Source organism: Lipomyces tetrasporus, assembly GCF_029532465.1.
Source record: "Lipomyces tetrasporus strain NRRL Y-64009 chromosome Unknown POJ06scaffold_7, whole genome shotgun sequence".
Lineage (NCBI taxonomy): Eukaryota > Fungi > Ascomycota > Lipomycetes > Lipomycetales > Lipomycetaceae > Lipomyces > Lipomyces tetrasporus.
Window position 1 is genome coordinate 1156677 of NW_026611602.1, and position 20201 is coordinate 1176877.

Genomic DNA, 20201 nt, shown 5'->3' on the forward strand with positions numbered 1-20201 from the left:
TCTACGCATGCTATTGGGACGGCCATCGAGCTGGTTTAATTTATAACGTAGGGGCAATTCGCGATGTGCTCTACAGTCATCAATAAGTAGGGCTGCTAAGTAGGGCTGCTTCGACTGCGATATCCGCCTGATCTGACTGTATCCGCCATCCGCCATCCGCCATTGCAAAGGTGACGGATTCATATTCGACATTCGCATCCGCCATGTTTTCGAATATATCCGCAATAAATCCGCCTTGGTCGAATAATTGCCGTAATGCGTCCCAGATCGAGCCGTGACAAAGACGACACCACCGGCTTTCAATCTCGGCCGTCATCTTCTATATCGCAACGTAGACCGGGGTAATTGGCGATTGGAAACCAGGCACCCGCGAACATAATGACGCACCCAAACTATCGTTAGCACACCTAATGCTGTGGCGATTTAATCGTTTACGACTGCGACCGCTCAGCCGAACATGGAGTTGAGCAGTAAACAGCGTCTGCACTCACACAGGGCATACAAATGATTTCGGATTCGGTGACGTAGATTCATATCTACAGCCTGCTCAATTTGCAGGAAATGTTTTGTTATACAAAAAGTAGCTACTAACAGGTTCATACCACGATCCGCTTCTAATAAGACTTATGTTACATACGAAGCAACATATATCGAACGAGCCAGCACGAATGATTTAAGCTACTTAAAGTCAGCATGATAAACCATGACAACAACGACGCAGTCGACATACTGAGCATGTACTTTGGACCGTCACCACCTTCGGGGCACACCCAGTTAATATCCTGTGCAGGGACCTTGATGTCGCACGTCTTGCAGTGAATGCAGTTTTGCGCATTGATCTGGAACCGCACGCCTTCCGTCTTCGTCTCATCAGGAACATACTCGTACACACCGGCAGGGCAGAACCGATTCTCGACGCCCTTGAATTTCGGGTAAGATGCCTTCGTGTGCGCATCCTTAGCTGTCGTTAGCATCCAAATTAAACCCCGACACGGTGTCAAAGTACATACCCAGTCCTTGACCTGCAAATGCACAGGTTCGTCCTCGTCGTGCATGGTTCCCGTGCGAGCCACACTCGTCAACAGATCAAAGCTGAGCTTGCCATCTGGTTTGGGGTAGTCGATCGGTTTGAACTTGTCCGCCGGTTGCGTAGCCTGCGCGTCGGACGTCTTGTGATGAAACGTCCATGGCACCCGGCCCTTCAACAAGAGAGTGTCAATCCCTGAATACAGGACACCGCCATACACACCCAGCGGATTATGGAAAGACGGTCTGACATTTCGGACTTCGTTCAGTTCTCTATAAACCCACGACTGCTTAATACTGTCCTCGTAGTCGTACAGCGCAATGGCAGAGTCGTTCGTCGTGTCGGACGTAATCGCGTTGTACGCGCTTTCGGCTGCCAGCATGCCGCTCTTCATCGCAGTATGCGTGCCCTTGATCTTGGGCACATTGACAAATCCAGCCGAGCACCCGATGAGCGCACCGCCGGGGAATATGAGCTGCGGGATCGACTGTAACCCGCCTTCGTTGAGAGCCCGCGCACCGTACGAAAGACATTTGCCATTCTTGAGCACGCTAGAATAAATGGGATGGTGCTTCATGCGCTGGAACTCTCGGAATGGAGAGATCCAGGGATTGGCATAGTCTAATCCCACGACCAGACCGACGCTCACCAGTCGCTCTCCGAAATGGTACATAAATCCGCCACCGTACACCTGCGACGTCAGTGGCCAGCCCATGGTATGCACAACTTCGCCCTCCCGCCAGTCTTCCTCGGGAACCTCCCATACTTCTTTCAGTCCGATACCATATGTCTGCACATCCTTTTCACGTCGCAGATCGTACTTCTTGATGACGCCCTTGGTTAAGGACCCGTGACAGCCTTCTGCCAGTAGAGTCACTTTTGCCCTGAACTCCATGCCCCGCTGGAAATTGTCTTTGGGGGCACCTTCCTTGGAGATACCCATGTCATTCGTCGCAATGCCCGCAACAGCTCCACTGTGGTCATACAGAAGCTTTCGCCATTAGCCGTCGTCCGCACGCGTAAACCGACGAAACACTCACCTCATTAACTGCAAATCCAGGATAGACCTCCACGCCAACCTCCTCTGCCTTAGCAGCTAACCATTTCACGACCTCGCTGAGACTAACAATGTAATTGCCGGCATTGTGCATCTGCGGTGGAGCCGGTAACGGGATCGAGTATTTCTCTGTCAAGAATCGCATTTTGTCCGACTTCACTGGAGTCAGCGGCGCTGGTGGGTCTTCCAGCCAGTCGGGTAATAGCTCGTTCAGTGCTCTGGGTTCGATAACTGCTCCCGACAGGGTGTGGTTGCCTGGAATTTCACTTTGTAAGCTTTTCTCTAGTGATCGACCTCTGGTTCACGTGCATACCCATGTCGCTCGCCTTCTCCAGCAAAACAACTCGTACTTCCTTGCCCTTCTCCTGCTCCAGCTGCTTTAGTCGAATAGCAGCAGCAAGGCCAGCAGGTCCTCCACCGACAATAACAACATCAGCCTCGTCCTCTTCACGTGCTTCTTGCAGCATCCTTCGGTCGTCCTCCGACAGATTGTTGCGTCGGCAAGCTGTCGTGCGATATGTCCTCTCGAATCTGGCATTCGTGGGCCGCTGGCTGACGACTAGGCGCCAGTGAATTGCCCGTGACGACCTTGTTAGCGAGCAGATCGCCGTCGAGATGAGAGGTCGCGAGGGCATCGTGGGATCGTTAGCCAACCTCTCTCGCGTTATTCACACGCAATTCACCGAATGTCCAAGATTGTAATCTTCAATATATATTACCGCACTCGTTCGTGAAGTGAGGTGACTGGTGTTGCTACAAGGATCGACAAATTGTGGGGATGGCACAGTGGATGCGTCGAGGCTTGTGAAATTTTCGGCGCCGAGAGGTTAACCGACGGCCGCCGCAGACGGATCGAGAAATTCGGCCAAATGCTACATCGTTTTTGAGTCGTCGGTTAAATAACCATTTGTATTCTTTGTATATTAAAATACCGAATCCGCCTCAATTACCTGTATAGGATTAAGACTATTCGGATTCCCACTTCCCACATCAGATAGGGAGGATGGCATCAAATAGACCTTTATATTACAGCAAACTTCTTACTGCCTTCATCATCAATTCCCCTTACTCATGCTCCATTATTGCTGGATCACCTTGCTTATCATTTATGTCATGCCGTGTTACTTAATTAAAGTGCATGCTCTCAAATAACCAGAGGACGCAATATATACTAGCAGGCAAATCACGGTTGCATCACAGGTACTGCCTGGGGGACCCGTTCCGTTCACAGTTAAGTCCTAGTTATGGTAACGTCAACGACAGATGAAATTATAAATATAACTGTACTTCCGTGGCTTATCAATGAATCAAAACAGTGCCAGGTGCAGCCTAGATGGTGCTATATCCTTCGCAACTGCGCTTCAAAGGGGACAAATTACAGTGTCACTGATCTATCGGATACATCGCTCAGTTCGGCCAGACTTCGACACCGTGAATATCAGTATGGACATCGTTATCAATTTCTTTACACATCAAATATGACGAATTTGTTTCTTGTTACCTACACTCAAAAATACCTACCAATATAATTGCATCAATAAATACCCTCTTAACTCCCCTCTTGTCAGAGGCACTACTTACCTTGTTGAGAAGACGTGGCAGGAACGGGACGAAGAGGCTTCGTTCTCGCCGTCACCATCTTGGACCGAATCCTGCGGCGCCTCCTGTACGTAGAGGAAGGGCTCGTGAGTAAGGAGCGGACGGAGGCGGCGGTTTGGTTTTCTTATAGTTGGAATGACTTAGGTGTGCAAAGGACACGCACCATTATTAGTTAATTTCTTTTTCTGTTTATGCAACGTCGAATAATCGCGCAGGCAGCAACCGCATGTGTGTTTGCTTGGAAGGATGCGTTATTCGTCCCGGAAGCGAGAAATAGACCAGAACAGGTCGACGCAAGACGCGTGAATGAATGAAGTGTGCGAGTTCGCGATCGCGACGCGCGTCGAGCGCGACTGATTTATGCTTAAAGGAATACGGAATGTATCAGCCACTTGAAGCCCAATTTTTGATATATGGTCCATTCCATAAATAATAGCCTGACCGTAGATTTCTTTCACGTGAACTACCATCCTGAACCTGAACCTGAACCCATGAACCCGGCAATCTGAACTGATCGCAGCCGCATTCATTCAGGCACAATGCGGCGCGGCATCCTATGCTCTGCCCTCTCCATCTCCACACAAAAGACGTGGAACCGGTTCAAAGCTGGCCGCTCCGATGGCGGGGTTCCGGCTCGGGCGTCATCGACGATGACCATCACAACCTCGGGAGTTGGCCGCCCAACATCGTCACGGGCGACTGGCCATGGTCAGAGCCCCACCCACTCACTTGCTCCCTCGATATATATTTCATAAATACGCGCGACTATCGTCGGATTACATCCCAGGAGCCCGTGATCGTCGTCCCTCTGTTAATCGCAGCTTCTCTATCAACGCGTCGTCGTTTTGAGAAACAATGTCTACCAACGCAACACCGGCTCAGCAGGCCGACTCAGTCGCGCAGGCTCTCGCGGGTGCCGGAGGAGGCGCGCTCGCGATGGTAGTAACATACCCCCTCATCACACTCTCTACTCGCGCGCAAACAGAGCGTCGCAAGTCCATGTCCGCGGAGTCGTCAGAAACACTTCCTCCGCCAACAACAACAACAACAACAACCACTGCCGGGCTCAAAAACCGGCTCATGAAGAAACCCAGTCTTGTGAGCGCGGCAGGAAAGATCATTCAGCGTGAAGGAGTCAGCGGATTGTACTCTGGGCTCGAGTCCGCGCTGTTTGGAATCAGCATTACGAATTTCGTGTATTACTACTTCTACGAAGGCACTCGCGCCCTGTTTGAACGACGCAAGCGGATCAAGGGTGCAGCAGCTATCGCTGCAACTGGAACCATGTCTACGCTCGAGAGCATGATCGCTGGCGCGATTGCCGGGTCTGCTACCGTCATCTTGACGAATCCTATATGGTAGCCTACACCCACCCTCATAGTTTTAGATCCCACAACTGACAATACCACAGGGTTGTCAACACGCGCCAGACCGTGCGTGCGTCCCCTTCGTCCGCGAAGAAGTTATCAGTCATTGAGACGGTCAAGGATATTCTGTCCACTGACGGTCCAAGAGCGTTCTTCGCCGGCCTAGTCCCCGCGCTTATGTTGGTTATTAATCCGATCTTGCAATACACAATCTTTGAACGTCTGCGCGCTGTCATTGAGCGCCGCAGAAAGCTACGGCCCTTGGACTTCTTCATCCTCGGAGCGATCGGCAAGCTCGTCGCGACTACAGCAACGTATCCGTACATTACGGTCAAGTCCCGCATGCAGGTGCAACGTCGAAACGTAGAGGTCAAAGACGGCGAGAAAGCCGATTCTGAAGTTTACACGTCCACGTTCTCCGCCTTGAAGCAGATCGCGGGACAGGAAGGCTGGACTAGTTTGTATAGTGGAATCGATTCCAAGATCGTGCAGAGCGTGTTGACATCGGCGTTCTTGTTTTACTTCAAGGAACAGCTTGTTAGCGCGTCGGTCAAGACTTTGCAGATTGTTCGACGACAGGCGAAGTAAGGGGGACGAATTTGTCAGGATATATCCAACAAGGAGATAATGCTTAATCCACATGTGGCACTCATTTACAGTTAGACTGATCGTCATGTATAAATTTGTGTAAGGCGTATGGCCGACGTAGCTATGGATCAATGTATGCGGTTGAGTTCGCTTGTAATTTCCAAATATTAGCCCAAAAAATTTGTCCGTCGAACGATCCATACGTCCGACGAAACCTGAAGAAGCGTATCAAAGCTACTTCACAATTGTCTTTGCTCAATGTATTACTATACTAACAACATCTCATAGGCACTATCATTATATATGTAACAACTAATTAATGGGGATGGGTCGTCGTCATACGGCGGGATGAGATCTGTAGGCATGTCGTGGAGATGAGAACATTGCCGTCGAACGAGAGAGGGAGACTATCGAAGGAATGGTGTGATGATAAATAAAGACCCGTCAACCGACAATATTAGTAACAATAAACAATGAAACCAATGGAATATCGCGACAACAAACAAAAAAATATCAAAAGAGAAAAAAAACCGAGAAAACACAATCTAGCAGCATCCACCGGCAGCACCAGATCGGATGGTTTCGCCCTCGCCAATTCTGATAGGACCTTTGCCAGCGCCAGTAGGCGCGCTCCCCATCCGCTCCTTAATCTGCCGCGCCATGGTCAAGAAAGCCTGCTCGACGTTGGTCGCGTTCTTAGCAGACGTCTCCAAAAATGGGATCTTAAGGCTGTCCGCAAATTCCTAGTTGCCATCAGAACCCTAGTCTGTTCTCAACGTCACCATGTTCAAACATACCTTGGCGACCGTATACTCGACGACCTTTTTGTCAGCCATGTCGGACTTGTTACCAACCAATAACTTGTTTACTCCCTCGGTGGCATAACGGTCGATCTCCTGCATCCACTGCTTGACATTGGTGAAGCTCTCCTGGTCAGTAACGTCATAGACAACAATGATACCGTGTGCTCCTCTGTAGTACGATGACGTTATAGTGCGAAATCGCTCCTGTCCCGCTGTATCCCACTGTACGTCTCATTAGCATTCTCTTACATTTCCACCACAGCAGACTATCTAGATGTTACCTACAATCTGAAGCTTGACAGTTTTGCCTTCCAGCTCAATAGTGCGGATTTTGAAATCGACACCGATTGTAGATATGTACGACTCAGTGTAGGTATCGTCCGCAAATCTCAATAGCAGACAAGACTTGCCGACCCCGGAATCACCAATGAGCAGTAGCTTGAAAAGATAATCGTATCTGGAAACTCGTTAGACAAATAGCCACAATAAAAAATTTGCTGCGGATTTGAGTCTGAGATCCTTGAGGCTATGCGCTGGCAAGTGCTAGCGACAGAAGCTGATGGAATCTGATTACACAGCTCGTATCTTAGATTTACGGACTCGTCAGCATTTTCCGAAATTCTGGCCCAGGGAAAATTCTGAAAAATCCAGCATATACTCTGAAGTCGGCACCCATCCTCACACCGTACCCTGACACCGGCACCGTCGCAAATATGGATGCTCACAAGGATTGAAGCCCAGGTAATCACTGTCCGACCAGTCCGACACTTAACCACATCCGTCATTATCGTGTATACTTGATCATCTATTATCTCGGAGATGACTTGCTGGTAAATTTTCATGCCAAAACGTTTATAACTCCGTGAAACCTGTCGCTACCAGATCGAAATCACACGAACCAAGACGCCGTTGAAATATCATTATGCGCCCAACAAGGATCCCTGAATCTTTATCCACCAAACAACCACAGAATAGAAAATTACTCTAACGCAGATAATTAGTAACCTGTCCATTTGCTGTAATGCGAATCTACTATGAGATTCACAGGGTTGGTGCCACGCAATTCGGGACACTCCTCTTCATCTCAGAAAGCTTAACTTACCACTCAGGATTCATGTCGAATTATTCTTCAATTATATTACGGCGGGTAATGACAGAAAGCTATACCACGAGACGACTGGACAGAGGAAGGACGTAGGACGTGGATGTGAATACGTTAGCGTTGGCGGCTTAGAGGCGATAGGTCCGAACACAAAGCAAAGCACTTGCGTGTTGTAGCACTGCTTCTCCTTATGGCGGGGAGCTGCCGCTTGGGCTGAATGGGTGCTGCCTGCCGCCGACGTTATTACGTAGCTCGGCAGCAGAACGGGAGAGAACCTCGAGTGGCCCTCATTCGGTTACGCCGCATCTGAACAAACGCATATGGCTATACGCTATAAACGTCTACGAACTAAGAAATCAAGATTTATCTAACTACGCGTCTCTAATTAAAGTATTCAATCACAAAGATCGCTAAATATTACATTCTGTATTGTAACATGTTTGCAAGGGACCAAATGATTGTATATCTTAGCCCAAATATATTAAAGCAAGACAAATGATGGAATATGTATAAAGAAAGGAACCCTTTTCCGAAAGCAATACAACATAATCAAAGTATACAAGTAAAAAATACAAATTTTATCCGACCATCATTCATCATTGAACTACTACCTAAACCACCCATGATTTTATTTACCGTCCGTCAAACATCTAACAAATACCAAACTAGCTACCTCGTTCCTAGCATTGACGAGCAATTTAGTCAACCTCCTCGACAGTGGGGCCTTCGCTGCCACCAGCGCCAGGGAAGCCACCAGGAGCACCACCAGGAGCACCAGCACCAGCACCAGGGAAGCCACCGGGAGCAGCACCGCCAGGAGCACCACCAGCATTGTAGAACTTCATCATGATGGGGTTGGCAACGCCCTCCAACTCCTTCTGCCTGTCACTGAACTCCTCAGTAGTAGCGGTCTGGTTGCTGTCAAGCCACTCAACTGTCTCATCGATAGCCTTCTGGAGTTTGTCCTTGTCAGCAGCATCGAGCTTCTCCTTAACAGCTTCCTCGCTGAGGGTGTTCTTGAGCGAGTAGCTGTATGACTCGAGACCGTTCTTAGCAGCGATACGGGCGGCCTCCTTCTCGTCATCCTCCTTGTACTTCTCGGCCTCGGAGACCATACGGTCAATATCCTCCTTGGAGAGACGGCCCTTGTCGTTGGTGATGGTGATCTTGTTGGACTTTCCGGTGCCCTTCTCGACGGCAGAGACGTTGAGGATACCATTGGCGTCAATATCGAAGGTGACCTCGATCTGGGGAACACCGCGAGCAGCAGGCGGAATACCAGTAAGCTCGAACTTGCCGAGAAGGTTGTTGTCCTTCGTCTTCGCACGCTCACCTTCGTAAACCTGGATCAAGACACCTGGCTGGTTATCAGAGTAGGTAGAGAAGATCTCAGACTTCTTGGTAGGGATGGTAGTGTTCCGGGGGATAAGCTTGGTCATGACACCGCCAGCAGTCTCGATGCCGAGCGAGAGAGGAGCGACATCGAGAAGCAACAGATCCTGGGTCTTCGAAGAGGTATCACCAGACAAGATAGCGGCCTGGACGGCGGCACCATAAGCGACAGCCTCGTCGGGATTGATCGACTTGTTCGGCTCCTTGCCATTAAAGAAATCAGAGACGAGCTTCTGGATCTTAGGAATACGGGTGGAACCACCGACCAAAACAATCTCGTTCACGGACGACTTGTCGATCTTCGAGTCACGGAGAACCTTCTCAACGGGATCGATTGTGGATCGGAATAGGTCTTGGCAGAGCTCCTCGAATCGAGCTCGAGTGATCGAAGTGTAAAAGTCAATACCCTCGAACAGCGAGTCGATCTCGATGGAGGTCTGAGTGGACGATGAGAGAGTTCGCTTGGCGCGCTCGCATGCAGTTCTCAATCGTCGGAGAGCACGCTGGTTAGAGGAGAGATCCTTCTTGTGCTTTCGCTTGAACTCAGCGACGAAGTGGTTGACGAGACGGTTATCAAAGTCCTCGCCACCCAAGTGAGTATCACCTGCAGTAGCTTTGACCTCGAAGATACCCTCCTCAATGGAGAGCAGAGAGACATCGAAGGTACCGCCACCGAGATCGAAGATCAAAACGTTTCGCTCTCCATCAGCCTTCTTGTCGAGACCGTAGGCAATGGCCGCGGCTGTAGGCTCATTGATGATACGGAGCACGTTGAGGCCTGCAATGAGACCAGCATCCTTGGTAGCCTGACGCTGAGAGTCGTTGAAGTAAGCAGGGACAGTAATCACGGCGTTAGAAACAGTGCCACCCAAGAAACCCTCGGCGGTCTCCTTCATCTTGGTAAGAATCATAGAGGAGATCTCCTCAGGAGTGAAGGTCTTTGTCTCGGCCTAAAATTATTAGCAAATCTTGCAAAGACGTAACAAACAACGGCAACTGGGACATACCTTGAACTCGACTTCGACAATTGGCTTGCCAGCCCTATCAATGACCTTGAAGGGGAAGTGCTTAATATCACCCTGGACCTCGGCGTCGTTAAACTTGCGGCCAATCAGACGCTTAGCATCGAAGACTGTGTTGGCCGGGTTCATGGCAGCCTGGTTCTTCGCGGCATCACCGATCAGTCGCTCAGTGTCTGTGAAAGCGACGAATGATGGAGTAGTACGGTTGCCCTGATCATTGGCAATAATCTCAACACGATCGTTGGAAAAGTGCGCAACGCAGGAGTACGTAGTACCAAGATCAATTCTAGAAAACATGTTAACACTCGAACATCAATATGCTACATCAGAAGAAAAAGAATACATACCCCACAGCTTTACTCATGATGATTTAAATGTGACGTAGAAGAAATGCAAAAAGTAAGTATGGTACGAATAAGATAGATCAATTGTCTGTTCGCGAGTGTGTACGAGTGTTGTGAAAGGAAAATATTCAGTCAAATCTGAGGGGGAAAGTGAAAAGGGAACGGCGCAATCCGGATTCGCGAAACATATTTATCCTGCTCGACGCCAACACTCTCGCAGTTTCCACAGCCTTCTGTGCTGTTCCACCCATGACGTGAATCTAGCGCCGCACGAGCCCTACCTTGCCGGTGGCCAAAACCCTAAAGCAATAATTGCTTCTCGCCCGTCCGAGAACGTTCCACTTATGCTGCTCACGTGACTGACCGCTCTGAGTGGCAAGGCTGAGGTCGCCTTCTGCGGGCACCAATTAAGTAGTTACACCACACGCGCAGCAATAGAATATGCGAGAGATATTTCAGCCTTCGCCGTAGAACTTAGAACACTGTCTCCGATGTTTTGGCGAAGGGTGTACATTCAGGATTATTGTCCGCACGAACGAAAGTTCTCTCAGCTCGCGCTCATTCTGGGTGGGTCTACCCTTTGGTACGCATGCTAGCAGACAGCTCAGAAGCTGTGATTTCAGTCTGGTGTGCGGAACGTTAATTGATCAGGTTGGATGCCAGATTGCCGGCCAAAAAAAGTGTGAAAATAAAATACGTAACATAGCTGTTTAGCTCCGAGATTGTGCTGATCCGACGCTTTCCGTGCCACACAGGATCCATAGCCCTCCGTCAATGCCGGATGTCATGATCTCGGTCTGACTTGCAAGCCCCAAACAATGGAGGACACCATCTAGAGAATTTAAACTAGTCTTCCATTCCATGTCCGCTTTAATTGCATGAATTATATGAGAAATATACTGCGTTCTCGAGGAATTGGTCCGCAAGCTTGAGATACTGTATGGCCAATGCACATATCGCGCCGCATACAAACCTAACCCGATGAACCTGAAGTCAACAGAACTTTCCAACCTGATTCGAGCAGTAGATGACTATCTCGGGCTATTTTAATAATCAAATCTTGCAACAAAATGGGCGCCGCAACCAGAACACCGCTCATTTTATGTGATATATCCGTTACGAACCGGAAAGCGCCAGTCCTCCTAATTACAATATTCTTCAGTTCTATATCGTCCGCAGACTTGTTGAAAACGTATTCATTGATGAGCTATATATAGATGTGACATCTCACGGACGACCAGTATAATACAAGGATAATGATGTACAACTATAAATACAATTAACATACTATACACGCCCAGGATATCGTACTTTTGATCCACTCAAGCGTTGTCTATGCGCTTCTATGCGTCTTTTTGGCATCATCATTGACCTTCCACACCTTCCACGTCGTTATCACCCTCCTCCTCTTCGTCCTCGTCAGCGTGCTCTTCCACGCCATCCTCATCTACCTCATCTTCCTCTCCCTCACCATCGTTCTGCCCTTCATCTTCGTCATAATAGCCCCCTTCCTCATCGTCCAGCTCTCCCTGTTCGTCCAGATCTTCTTCATCGTCCGACTGTTCGTCATCCAGCACTCCCTTTTCCTTCGACTCTACGTCTTCCTCCTGCTTTTCGTCTCCGTCAAGGCAGTCGGCACGCTCGTCGCCGTCGCCATCTGAATTCCCGTCACGAAGGTTACTCGTCTCCTCGGCATCGTCCATTTCCTCCCCGCTCTCATCAGGCGACTCTGCCGTCGTGCCAATAAGCACCTGCTCAGCTTTCAGCCACTGCATACAAGAGTAAAAGCACGCCGGCTCGATAATGCCACAATCAACCAAATTCAAGCAATGTTTCCAAAGCTCTATTAGGAAAGAACGATCACTCAGCAATCCGCGGTTCTTCCTGCAAAACCGCGCCAGCGAATCGCTAACATTCCTGTATGAACTAGGTCTCTCTTCAAAAATGTGACGATCCCAGGCTTTGATAAATCTCTTCTCGCTAGAGGTGACGTCTTCGAAATCGTCTATAGTCTCCTCGTGTTTATGCACGAGCCAGCTATCATCGTTATCGTCCTCGGACTCAGACATCTCTTCTCCGGGCTTCAACAAACGCTTTGATTTAGTAGTGTACAGTTCGACCCCGGCATCTGGAACGGGGAAAACGCGCCTTGCCTTTGGCGGTAGCTCAGGTACAGTGTCGACGTCGTAGCCCTGTGTAGCTGACACCATTGAGAATCGGACAGATTCGTCTATGCCTGGAGTCGAGCTGGAAATACTGGATTGACGAGCATGACTTCGCGTTCGTGATTCCAGGACTGCGGACGCAAAAGGATTCATGGGCATCTGCATAGCTAGCGCAGCTGCACCCTCCTGCAGCCAGGAGGAATTCCCTTGTAAATAATCCAGTAATCTGAATCGCGACTTTGGACGCAGCCACTGTAGAATCCTCATATCGGGAACTTTCGTACTCGCGCGCTCATACAAGAACTCGCCTGTGAGTGTAATGTACACGTCCATCATAAGCGGCTGTCGCTGGTCCAGACGAAAACTAAACAGCTCATGGCATGTCATGAAGTGAAACTGAAGCCGCTCGCAAGTGTGATAGTCCTTATCGCAGCACCACGGACATCCAAAGCCAGAAAGGGTATATGTCCTGAATTTGTTGACACCGGTAGCGAAATGATAGCGCGTCTCAACGATCCCTTCGCCTCGCAACTCTCGGTCCGAAGTTGGCGTGGATAATCGTCCGGTAGAGAGGTCCCGCACTTCTCGTCCCTCGCCATGTGAAGGGACATGACCATTAACCTTCACAGCGAGCTCGCAATCGAGCTTGCCCTCTTCTTTTGGCTTCAGATTTCCTTTCGCAGACGGCACGCTCCATCCCATGTCAATTTCGACACCAATTTCGCTACCGGATTTGACCTCCTGCGCTTTTCGGTTCTTATAAAGCTGCAGTTGCACCACATGCCCAGACTCGGGGCAAGACAGTAACGTGAATTCCCACTCTGCCCGCAACTCAATCAGAGTGTCGTGTGCCGAATCGCTCGTTTCCGCGTCATCGTCATGCTCATCGTCGGCGTCGCCGTCACTGCGCGACGGTGTATGTGATGGCGACACTCTCAACGACATCCCGAGTCGCCGGCGTATAGACGCGACGGCAGACGCGGCCACATTCGACCGTCGAGGTGGTGACTGTTTCCCGTTCGTCTTCTGCGCCCATGTCACCGGTTTCCTGTTTCTTGGCGATTGCCGTGTACCCTGTGGCGAGGGAGACGGTGATGAAGGTTTCGAACTTCTAGGATTCTCGTTATCCTGGCGACGTCTAATAATGCCGTTTTTTATTGGCGACGAAGTAGGCGTCGATTCCATCATGAATGGCCACGAGTGTTCACAATGCGAGGAGGTAGAACGCAGTCTTAGAGTTACCGTGTACACCAACTCTTCCGCCGCGGTTAGCGTGTCTGTCAAAGTGCTCGCCTTGATATAAAACGGCTCGTTCATGATCAACGTGACAATCGGCGGTTTCTCGCGTGGTGGCGGCGACAATGACTGTGTAGAATTCGACGACGACGACGACAACGGCGACGACGACGACGACGCCGGCATCGGAATGAGGGTGCAGGTTTCACTTGATTGGAAGAGGAGTTCCTGAGCCCTGCGCTTCCCAGACAATGAGACAGGCATTCTGTGGATCTTAATTTCGCAGCTGCAGGAAGTGGGTCGCAGTGGTACATTAGTTCCGCCGATATGTGCTACATACTGTTAGCGTTTCATCTTCCATCAATTCGCAATAGACAGCCTTAAATTGACATACACCTTGGGCTTCGCGCGAGCTTCACGATTCCGGTCGCCTCGATCTTCAAAATCGGCTGCATCACAAACGAAGAGCGCTCGGGCTCCGCGATAGCCGCTACCGCGGACTCAGCGACAGAATTGGCCAGCAAACGCTCACATATGTCTTCAATTGCTACGCGTCGCCGTCTTTGCCTTGCCCACTTTCTTGTTGGCGCCGAGTGCGACGAGGGACCCTGACCGCCGCTGTCGGATGGCGTGCCGCTGGCCGGCAGCCCATTTGACAGACGCGTGTCAAATAAATAATTCAGGTTACGGTCGAGAAACACGGGTTGCCGATACTGCTTGATGAACCGGTACAATGTCGAATTGCCCGCGTACAAGTCCATCTCGACTGGTGCGTACTGGTCGCGAGGACAGCCACCGTATCCCGACCAATCGCCTTATCGTGCAGTTTTCGCAAAACAACCAAAATGCGCGATGCTGGTGTTGCAGTACATTAATATGGGGGGCTCTTCTGATCTTTGGCGACTTGCCTTGTCGCAATTATTCGCGATGCTCACGCGCGCATTAGTGTTTGTTCGGTCACAATTAGCTCACAGCCTATAAAATTTACGCCTCAATCGCGCAGCCGCCGTCTCACAAACAGCGTAAATGGGTACGAGTCAAACATGGGTATTCTTCGAGATCTTCGCGCGTGAACAGTTTAGATATTGATTTGACGATTTACCGAGCAAGACCACTCTCCAGGACAACAATTAATTTGATCAGATATATTTGCCACTGTCTACTCTCACACCAGCAATGCCCCCTGCTCCTGTCGATCCTGTCGACGCGATGACGCCCACGACCGCATCTGACGCTACCGCACCGGCGAAGAAGCAACGCCGACGGAAAAACAAGCAGACAAAAGAGGCTGATCGTGAGACTGCCATGTCAGAACAGACCGGGACGCCGGAGCCAGATGACGAGGTGGAGGAGCTACCTGGAGAAGAATCGAAGAATACGTATATTGAGATTGTGCAAAAGTGAGTCGAATTTGCTGGTAATGATCTCCCGCGTGACCTTGGCGCTGACTGCTGATCTAGACGAATCCGGAACTTGCAAAAGCGAAAGGTATGTCTGTTCGTGTTGTGCGAGCTCGTTGGGGCACAGATAATGTGCTCGACGGTGTAGTCGGATATAGACCGTTTACGAGACCAAAGGGCTAACACGCACTCTAGCAACGTCTTGACAAGTACGAAGAACAGGCCGCGAGCCCGGACGCTGTGAAACTAAATCAAGATCAGCTTTCGGCGCTGAAGTCAAAGGATCAAGTGATCTACCCGCTCAAAGAACTCGAGGAGCTCAGCAAATCCTTTAAAACCCTAGATGAAGAACAAAAGAAGCAAAAGGTCAAGGACATCAAGAGCCATGCGGCCGAGATTCGCGTGGCCGTCAGCCAGGCACGGAAGGAAGCTTTGGAAGAGGCGAGAGAACGGATCAGCGTTCTTGTCAAGTTTTTGCATGTGGCGAGCTGGAAACGGCAGTTTGCATCTACTGCCGCGAGCGAGTCAGAGAGCGCTGCGTTTGAGAATCTATTGTCGTTGATATACGCAGGTGACGACGCAGCTGTGGATGCGGTTTATAAGCTTGCTGATGGCGCGGACGAGTTAGTCGACGAGGGCGCGACGGCAGAGACAAGCTTGACGTTTAACAAAATTAAGCAGCTGTCGCTCGAGTCGCTCGACGAGTTATACTCCAAGGTGCAGGAAGAAGTTGTCGCGGAGCCGGTCGAGGACAATATCGTCATTCCCAAGACCGAAGTCGATGACGAAGATGACGAAGAGCCGATCAGCTCCGTCGTCAAGATCCCGCGCGGCGGCATCTCATTCTTGAACGAAAGCGAGCTTGATCAAGAAGAGGAGAACGCGCTGGCTGCACCGCCGCCTCAAACAATCGCAGACGACGTTGTCACCGAGCTTGCTGCGCGACCGCCCGCGGCGTCACAAATCGATGATAGTCATGCCAACTACGCCGGCGCGACGGAATGGACGGAGAATCAGCCTCCGGTAGTGCAGCCTGCGGAGCCGCCGGCTGTTCCGGCTGCGGAACCAGTCTGGGAGCAATCCGCTGAGCCCGAGACGCCGGCCGCTACCGTTCATGCGCCGAGTAAGCCAGCCCAGCAGCAGCAAGTCCTGAATAACAACAACGCAGGCGGCGGTCGAGGCGGGAGGTATAGGGGACACGGTCATCGTGGCCGCGGCGGCGGCCCCAACAACGCCAACGGCACCAGCGGCGAGAGGCGCGGCGGAAGGGGATACTATCGCGGCCGAGGCGGTCGTCAAAACCAGAATCAGCAGCAACAGTCGTCGTCGCAGCAGCAGCAGATTACGGCTTAGACAGAGATAGCGGGAAGGAAAACGGCCTGTGAGGCAGAAGAGTTTTAGCATCGCCTAGCATAAGTGTCATTCGTTTAATCATTCGGCGGGATATAAAGAACTTGTTAACTTTACGTCAGCACAGATATTCTTTTATCTCCTCGTCCGCTTTATATTTTGCTTGTTCGCTCGCCCTTTGACGAGAATTCATGAGTTGTACTGTCCGTGTATGCGTACTATCTTCCATTGTATAGTCCTGTTATTTTACCAAATTATGTATAGCACCACCTCGTTATTATTATGTAAGTATCCTTATTTCTAACACTCTCGCTTCCGATTCGAGCCTGAAGTTCTGTATTAGCATTTTATTGTACCGGTGTATCGTAAACGGCAGCAATGTGATTTCCCAAAAGCTCAGCTCTGTTCATTTTGTCAGATGTATGTTATATATTACTATTACTACTAACTTATTAAAGCAAATCAATAATCCATTTCCTGTTTCTTTTGCTCTTTTGGCATCTTCGTTAAACAAAACATATAAAACACAGGGCAAACTCATGGCCTTTCTTGTTGCGTACCATAAGTGTGTATCTGCTTTGCCCCTTCTCTCGCCCTTTATCATCAAAACCAATTTCCGCTAGTTATACAAAACCATTCATGAATCCACAGTCAACCCCATTAATCACCGTCACTGCTTCATGCCTGCTGCCTTTGATTGTTATTTCGACTTGAAAACCTAAGATGCCTGCACCTGTGCCAAACAATAACAACATATAATAATAACAAATACAAGTAAGAACATGTAGGAATGCAAATGCCCAAAATGCCCGATCATGATGTACCATTTTCATACAGCCAAAGTTGCCAATTGTCGTCTCGTCTCTTTCGGGTCATATCCATTCATGTTTAAGTACATTATAATTCATTTGCGTGCGGTTCGTCAAACAAGTAAGAAACGAGAAGTAAACCTGAAATTAGCTTAATGTCATAGGTCATAAGTTAATGCTTTAAAACGTTGGTCGTAAAATTCCATGTCGCAGACGAGTCATGCCAATTTTAGTATAGTCGTACCCTTTCACTCATCATTAATGCCAAAAACTCAATGTCTACTCTCTCAAGATCGAGTTCTGCAAGCCCATAAACCCGCCGGAGGAATCCGGTGCTAAGGACTGCCTCATTGGGTGGTGTATCTCGCTCGTTTTCGTGCTCGAGATTGCTAATCCGGAGAGTTGGCCCGCGAGCGCAGCGTTGATGTCCGGAACGGCTGGAATGCTGTTGCTCGAACCCGAGCTTGCGCTTGCTGATGAGCGAGCGAGATGGGAGTTAATGCTGCTTGAGCTGCAATTTTGGTGAGAATATAACACCGACACACGAGAGGACGAGCGAATATCAGCGAAGGACTTTGTGCCTCGGAGAGTGCGCATTGGCGACACGGATTTGTGCTGGGCCGAAGCCTTGTAGTCCAGAAGCGCGGACGCAGTGCCGGTAGCATTGATTGGCAGAGGTGCGTACATGGATCGACGAGACGAGGAGGACGTACCCGAGGACGAATCCTGCGACGACGTACTGGTCGGCGACGATCCAGAACTTGAGCCGGAATGTCCACCGTTCACCTGTGCAGCTGCAGCGGCCGCAGCCAGGTTCGAGAGAGACTGGCGATGGAGAAGAGCATGCTGTTGCTGCTGGAACAATGAGGTCCTCGTCACCAAAATCGACCCGTCCATCATACTCTTGTGTCCAAGACCGAGCTTGTCAGCAACCTGATGGGCAACACGACGGTTTTCCAAATTCAACGGACCCATGATCATCTCGTCCGAGCCTTCGCGATTCTTGAACAGTAGTAACTCAGAGTAGACATCGATCACAGTCTGGTTGTTGAAATCCAGTACAGTCCCAGCACCTAGTAAACTATTAGCTCGCTACTGTTGCAGAGTTGTCAGCACACTGCACTCACGATCGTCTGGAGGTGGTGCAAATTGAGGCTGCTGTCGATGCTGCTCCTCCAACTGCCCTCTCCTAATTCTTTTTTCTCGCTCCGTTCGTTCGCGTTCCTCTCTAGGGAGCATTTTCTTATACTCCGCGCGCAACTTGCGCTTGTATACCTCGTACCCGTTCAAAACCGCCAGGGCCAACCGCGCGTCGTCAACAGTCGAGAAGTTCGCAAACGCGAGTCCTCGGAACTTTCCTTTATCGTCGATATGATAATTGAACGCGTATGGACGGGGCACGCCGGCGGCTAGAATGATTTCCAGGAACTCGTCCGCGCTGACGGCGAAAGGAATGCTTTTGATAACGATCGCGTTTGGAATCAGGTCCGCGGCAGTCGGTAAGGGTGGCAGTACGTACGATGGAAGGGCCTCAGAACGAGTCGGCGAAAATGATGTTGGTGGAGAGTATTGTGTTTGGGAAGGCTGATGATGGAGAGCGATCGGCACGGTGATGTCGTTTGGACCGATCGGCGGTGAGTGCTCCATGTATCGCTAATGGTTGCCGTTAGTAGGGACAGGCCAACAAACAAAACCGAGTATCACTCTGGCAAAATCAGCAAAATAAGCCATACCACATAAGAGGGAACGACAGAAGCTCTGATACTATTTTGAGGCGCAGACCACGTAGGATTGTTATACTGCGGAAGCAAGTTCGCCGTCATCCTCTGGTTTGCAAACACGTCAGAGTCTTCGAAAGCTTCTGAATATGAATCGATGTAGCTGTATGGCGCATACGAATGGACAGACGCTTGCTGCGCAGTAACAGCGGCGGACGAGTTCGCGATCGCGGCACTGTTTTGGAACATATCGAAGTGACGCGAGCGTGCCTTACGAAGGGTAGGCTGGGATTGCGGGATGGATGACGTTGTCGACGATGCTGAAGAGGCGGATTGCTGCATGCTTGTGCCGTAGAAGGATTGGGCCTGTGCGGTTGACGGATCAGGCGAGGAAACAAGGGGGTAGGAGAGATTTGTGGTTGCCATGGCTTTGATATGCGCGACGGAATCCAAGAGTGAGCGCAATATTAGAAGCGGGCGCCGTGCATAGATGATAAAAGAGAAATGCGGGAGTAGAGACGCAAGTCGGAGGAAATGTATGTATGTATTGGACCGAGTCGTGTGGGCGTGTAGGCAAATGGACTGCAGCAAGCAGGAAGTTGGCGATGCCGGCAAGAGTTTAAGCGCTGGTGAGGTTTGGGTGTAGCAGAAACGTAAACAACGTGCGATCGCTCTGAACGGGTCGGGGTAAATAAATCACATCAGGCAGCCACCAGGTACGGACGCTCAAAACGGTACATGAATCGAGCTATCTACTATTTTAATATTACCACGGTTAACTAGTATTTACAATATTTGAGTACTGTTTTACGACTTTACGCACAAGAGCCCGGCGAGTCGTTTGCTAAAGTTACTAGCTATTGGAGTCGCGGCAGTGCAGTCGGCACCACTTCGTCGTTGACGGATATGTCGCTGACCGTCTCCAAGCAATGTCAGTCAAATGGACCAAATATATTTCGTATATACTAACCACTAATTGGTGCCGCTAAGGTTGAGTAAATATTTTGTCCTTTTACCTCGGCAGGGCCTTTGCTAATGTGGCTGTGAGCTGCATACTTCTGTGGCGCGCGTCCCTGGACGTTTCCCTGGCGACGGCGCACGCGCGTTCTCAAACAAATCGACACGCGTATTTTTGGCGGCACGCGTGCGTAACGGTTTGCAAAATACAGAACAGGTTTTGAACTTAGATCGATCTGGTAATCCATAAGCGGTCTTGCTTCGG

General features: G+C 50.1%; 7 protein-coding genes across 7 annotated transcripts; 2 read left to right on the plus strand and 5 right to left on the minus strand.

Annotated features, from left to right (window-relative positions):
* Nucleotides 1-413: 413 nt before the first annotated feature.
* On the minus strand, nt 414-3023 carry POJ06DRAFT_135008 (uncharacterized protein). Its single transcript, XM_056184438.1, has 4 exons — nt 2398-3023; nt 2068-2339; nt 1011-2018; nt 414-956 (listed from the first exon to the last, which is right to left on the minus strand). Exons 1-4 carry the CDS (start codon nt 2717-2719, stop codon nt 630-632), a joined length of 1929 nt encoding a protein of 642 aa, XP_056042888.1. The 5' UTR covers nt 2720-3023; the 3' UTR covers nt 414-629.
* Nucleotides 3024-4370: 1347 nt separating this feature from the next.
* On the plus strand, nt 4371-5792 carry POJ06DRAFT_212402 (mitochondrial carrier domain-containing protein). Its single transcript, XM_056185457.1, has 2 exons — nt 4371-5041; nt 5095-5792. The coding sequence occupies exons 1-2, from the start codon at nt 4539-4541 to the stop codon at nt 5636-5638; spliced, it is 1047 nt and encodes a 348-aa protein (XP_056042889.1). The 5' UTR covers nt 4371-4538; the 3' UTR covers nt 5639-5792.
* Nucleotides 5793-7922, minus strand: POJ06DRAFT_256967 (P-loop containing nucleoside triphosphate hydrolase protein). Its single transcript, XM_056188087.1, has 4 exons — nt 7547-7922; nt 6727-6898; nt 6436-6663; nt 5793-6381 (listed from the first exon to the last, which is right to left on the minus strand). The coding sequence occupies exons 1-4, from the start codon at nt 7555-7557 to the stop codon at nt 6184-6186; spliced, it is 609 nt and encodes a 202-aa protein (XP_056042890.1). The 5' UTR covers nt 7558-7922; the 3' UTR covers nt 5793-6183.
* A 319-nt stretch (nt 7923-8241) lies between these two features.
* POJ06DRAFT_282452 (heat shock protein 70 family) lies at nt 8242-10892 on the minus strand (the record flags this gene model as incomplete). Its single annotated transcript, XM_056190030.1, has 3 exons — nt 8242-9885; nt 9943-10243; nt 10879-10892. The coding sequence occupies 3 exons, from the start codon at nt 10890-10892 to the stop codon at nt 8242-8244; spliced, it is 1959 nt and encodes a 652-aa protein (XP_056042891.1).
* A 700-nt stretch (nt 10893-11592) lies between these two features.
* POJ06DRAFT_225123 (uncharacterized protein) lies at nt 11593-14603 on the minus strand. The gene is made up of 2 exons (XM_056185701.1): nt 14097-14603; nt 11593-14034 (listed from the first exon to the last, which is right to left on the minus strand). Exons 1-2 carry the CDS (start codon nt 14461-14463, stop codon nt 11666-11668), a joined length of 2736 nt encoding a protein of 911 aa, XP_056042892.1. The 5' UTR covers nt 14464-14603; the 3' UTR covers nt 11593-11665.
* Nucleotides 14604-14704: 101 nt separating this feature from the next.
* Nucleotides 14705-16916, plus strand: POJ06DRAFT_256974 (uncharacterized protein). Its single transcript, XM_056188088.1, has 3 exons — nt 14705-15102; nt 15163-15190; nt 15298-16916. The coding sequence occupies exons 1-3, from the start codon at nt 14879-14881 to the stop codon at nt 16453-16455; spliced, it is 1410 nt and encodes a 469-aa protein (XP_056042893.1). The 5' UTR covers nt 14705-14878; the 3' UTR covers nt 16456-16916.
* A 496-nt stretch (nt 16917-17412) lies between these two features.
* On the minus strand, nt 17413-19674 carry POJ06DRAFT_135186 (uncharacterized protein). The gene is made up of 3 exons (XM_056184440.1): nt 18995-19674; nt 18389-18914; nt 17413-18334 (listed from the first exon to the last, which is right to left on the minus strand). The coding sequence occupies exons 1-3, from the start codon at nt 19403-19405 to the stop codon at nt 17541-17543; spliced, it is 1731 nt and encodes a 576-aa protein (XP_056042894.1). The 5' UTR covers nt 19406-19674; the 3' UTR covers nt 17413-17540.
* Between the last annotated feature and the right edge of the window lie 527 nt (nt 19675-20201).

Excerpts from the sequence above, each read along its gene's own strand:
- POJ06DRAFT_135008 (XM_056184438.1), bottom strand. The coding sequence starts at position 2,719 with ATGCCCTCGCGACCTCTCATCTCGACGGCGATCTGCTCGCTAACAAGG. Across the intron at positions 2,019-2,067 it reads CTGGATTTGCAGTTAATGAG|CTTCTGTATGACCACAGTGG; the intron begins GTGAGTGTTTCG and ends TAATGGCGAAAG. Across the intron at positions 957-1,010 it reads ATTTGCAGGTCAAGGACTGG|GATGCGCACACGAAGGCATC; the intron begins GTATGTACTTTG and ends ACGACAGCTAAG.
- POJ06DRAFT_212402 (XM_056185457.1), top strand. The coding sequence starts at position 4,539 with ATGTCTACCAACGCAACACCGGCTCAGCAGGCCGACTCAGTCGCGCAG. Across the intron at positions 5,042-5,094 it reads ATCTTGACGAATCCTATATG|GGTTGTCAACACGCGCCAGA; the intron begins GTAGCCTACACC and ends ACAATACCACAG.
- POJ06DRAFT_256967 (XM_056188087.1), bottom strand. Across the intron at positions 6,664-6,726 it reads AAACTGTCAAGCTTCAGATT|TGGGATACAGCGGGACAGGA; the intron begins GTAGGTAACATC and ends TGAGACGTACAG. Across the intron at positions 6,382-6,435 it reads TCGAGTATACGGTCGCCAAG|GAATTTGCGGACAGCCTTAA; the intron begins GTATGTTTGAAC and ends GATGGCAACTAG.
- POJ06DRAFT_225123 (XM_056185701.1), bottom strand. The coding sequence starts at position 14,463 with ATGGACTTGTACGCGGGCAATTCGACATTGTACCGGTTCATCAAGCAG. Across the intron at positions 14,035-14,096 it reads GCTCGCGCGAAGCCCAAGGT|CACATATCGGCGGAACTAAT; the intron begins GTATGTCAATTT and ends AACAGTATGTAG.
- POJ06DRAFT_256974 (XM_056188088.1), top strand. The coding sequence starts at position 14,879 with ATGCCCCCTGCTCCTGTCGATCCTGTCGACGCGATGACGCCCACGACC. Across the intron at positions 15,103-15,162 it reads TATATTGAGATTGTGCAAAA|ACGAATCCGGAACTTGCAAA; the intron begins GTGAGTCGAATT and ends CTGCTGATCTAG. Across the intron at positions 15,191-15,297 it reads GGAACTTGCAAAAGCGAAAG|CAACGTCTTGACAAGTACGA; the intron begins GTATGTCTGTTC and ends CACGCACTCTAG.
- POJ06DRAFT_135186 (XM_056184440.1), bottom strand. The coding sequence starts at position 19,405 with ATGGCAACCACAAATCTCTCCTACCCCCTTGTTTCCTCGCCTGATCCG. Across the intron at positions 18,915-18,994 it reads CTGTCGTTCCCTCTTATGTG|CGATACATGGAGCACTCACC; the intron begins GTATGGCTTATT and ends GGCAACCATTAG. Across the intron at positions 18,335-18,388 it reads TGCACCACCTCCAGACGATC|GTGCTGGGACTGTACTGGAT; the intron begins GTGAGTGCAGTG and ends ATAGTTTACTAG.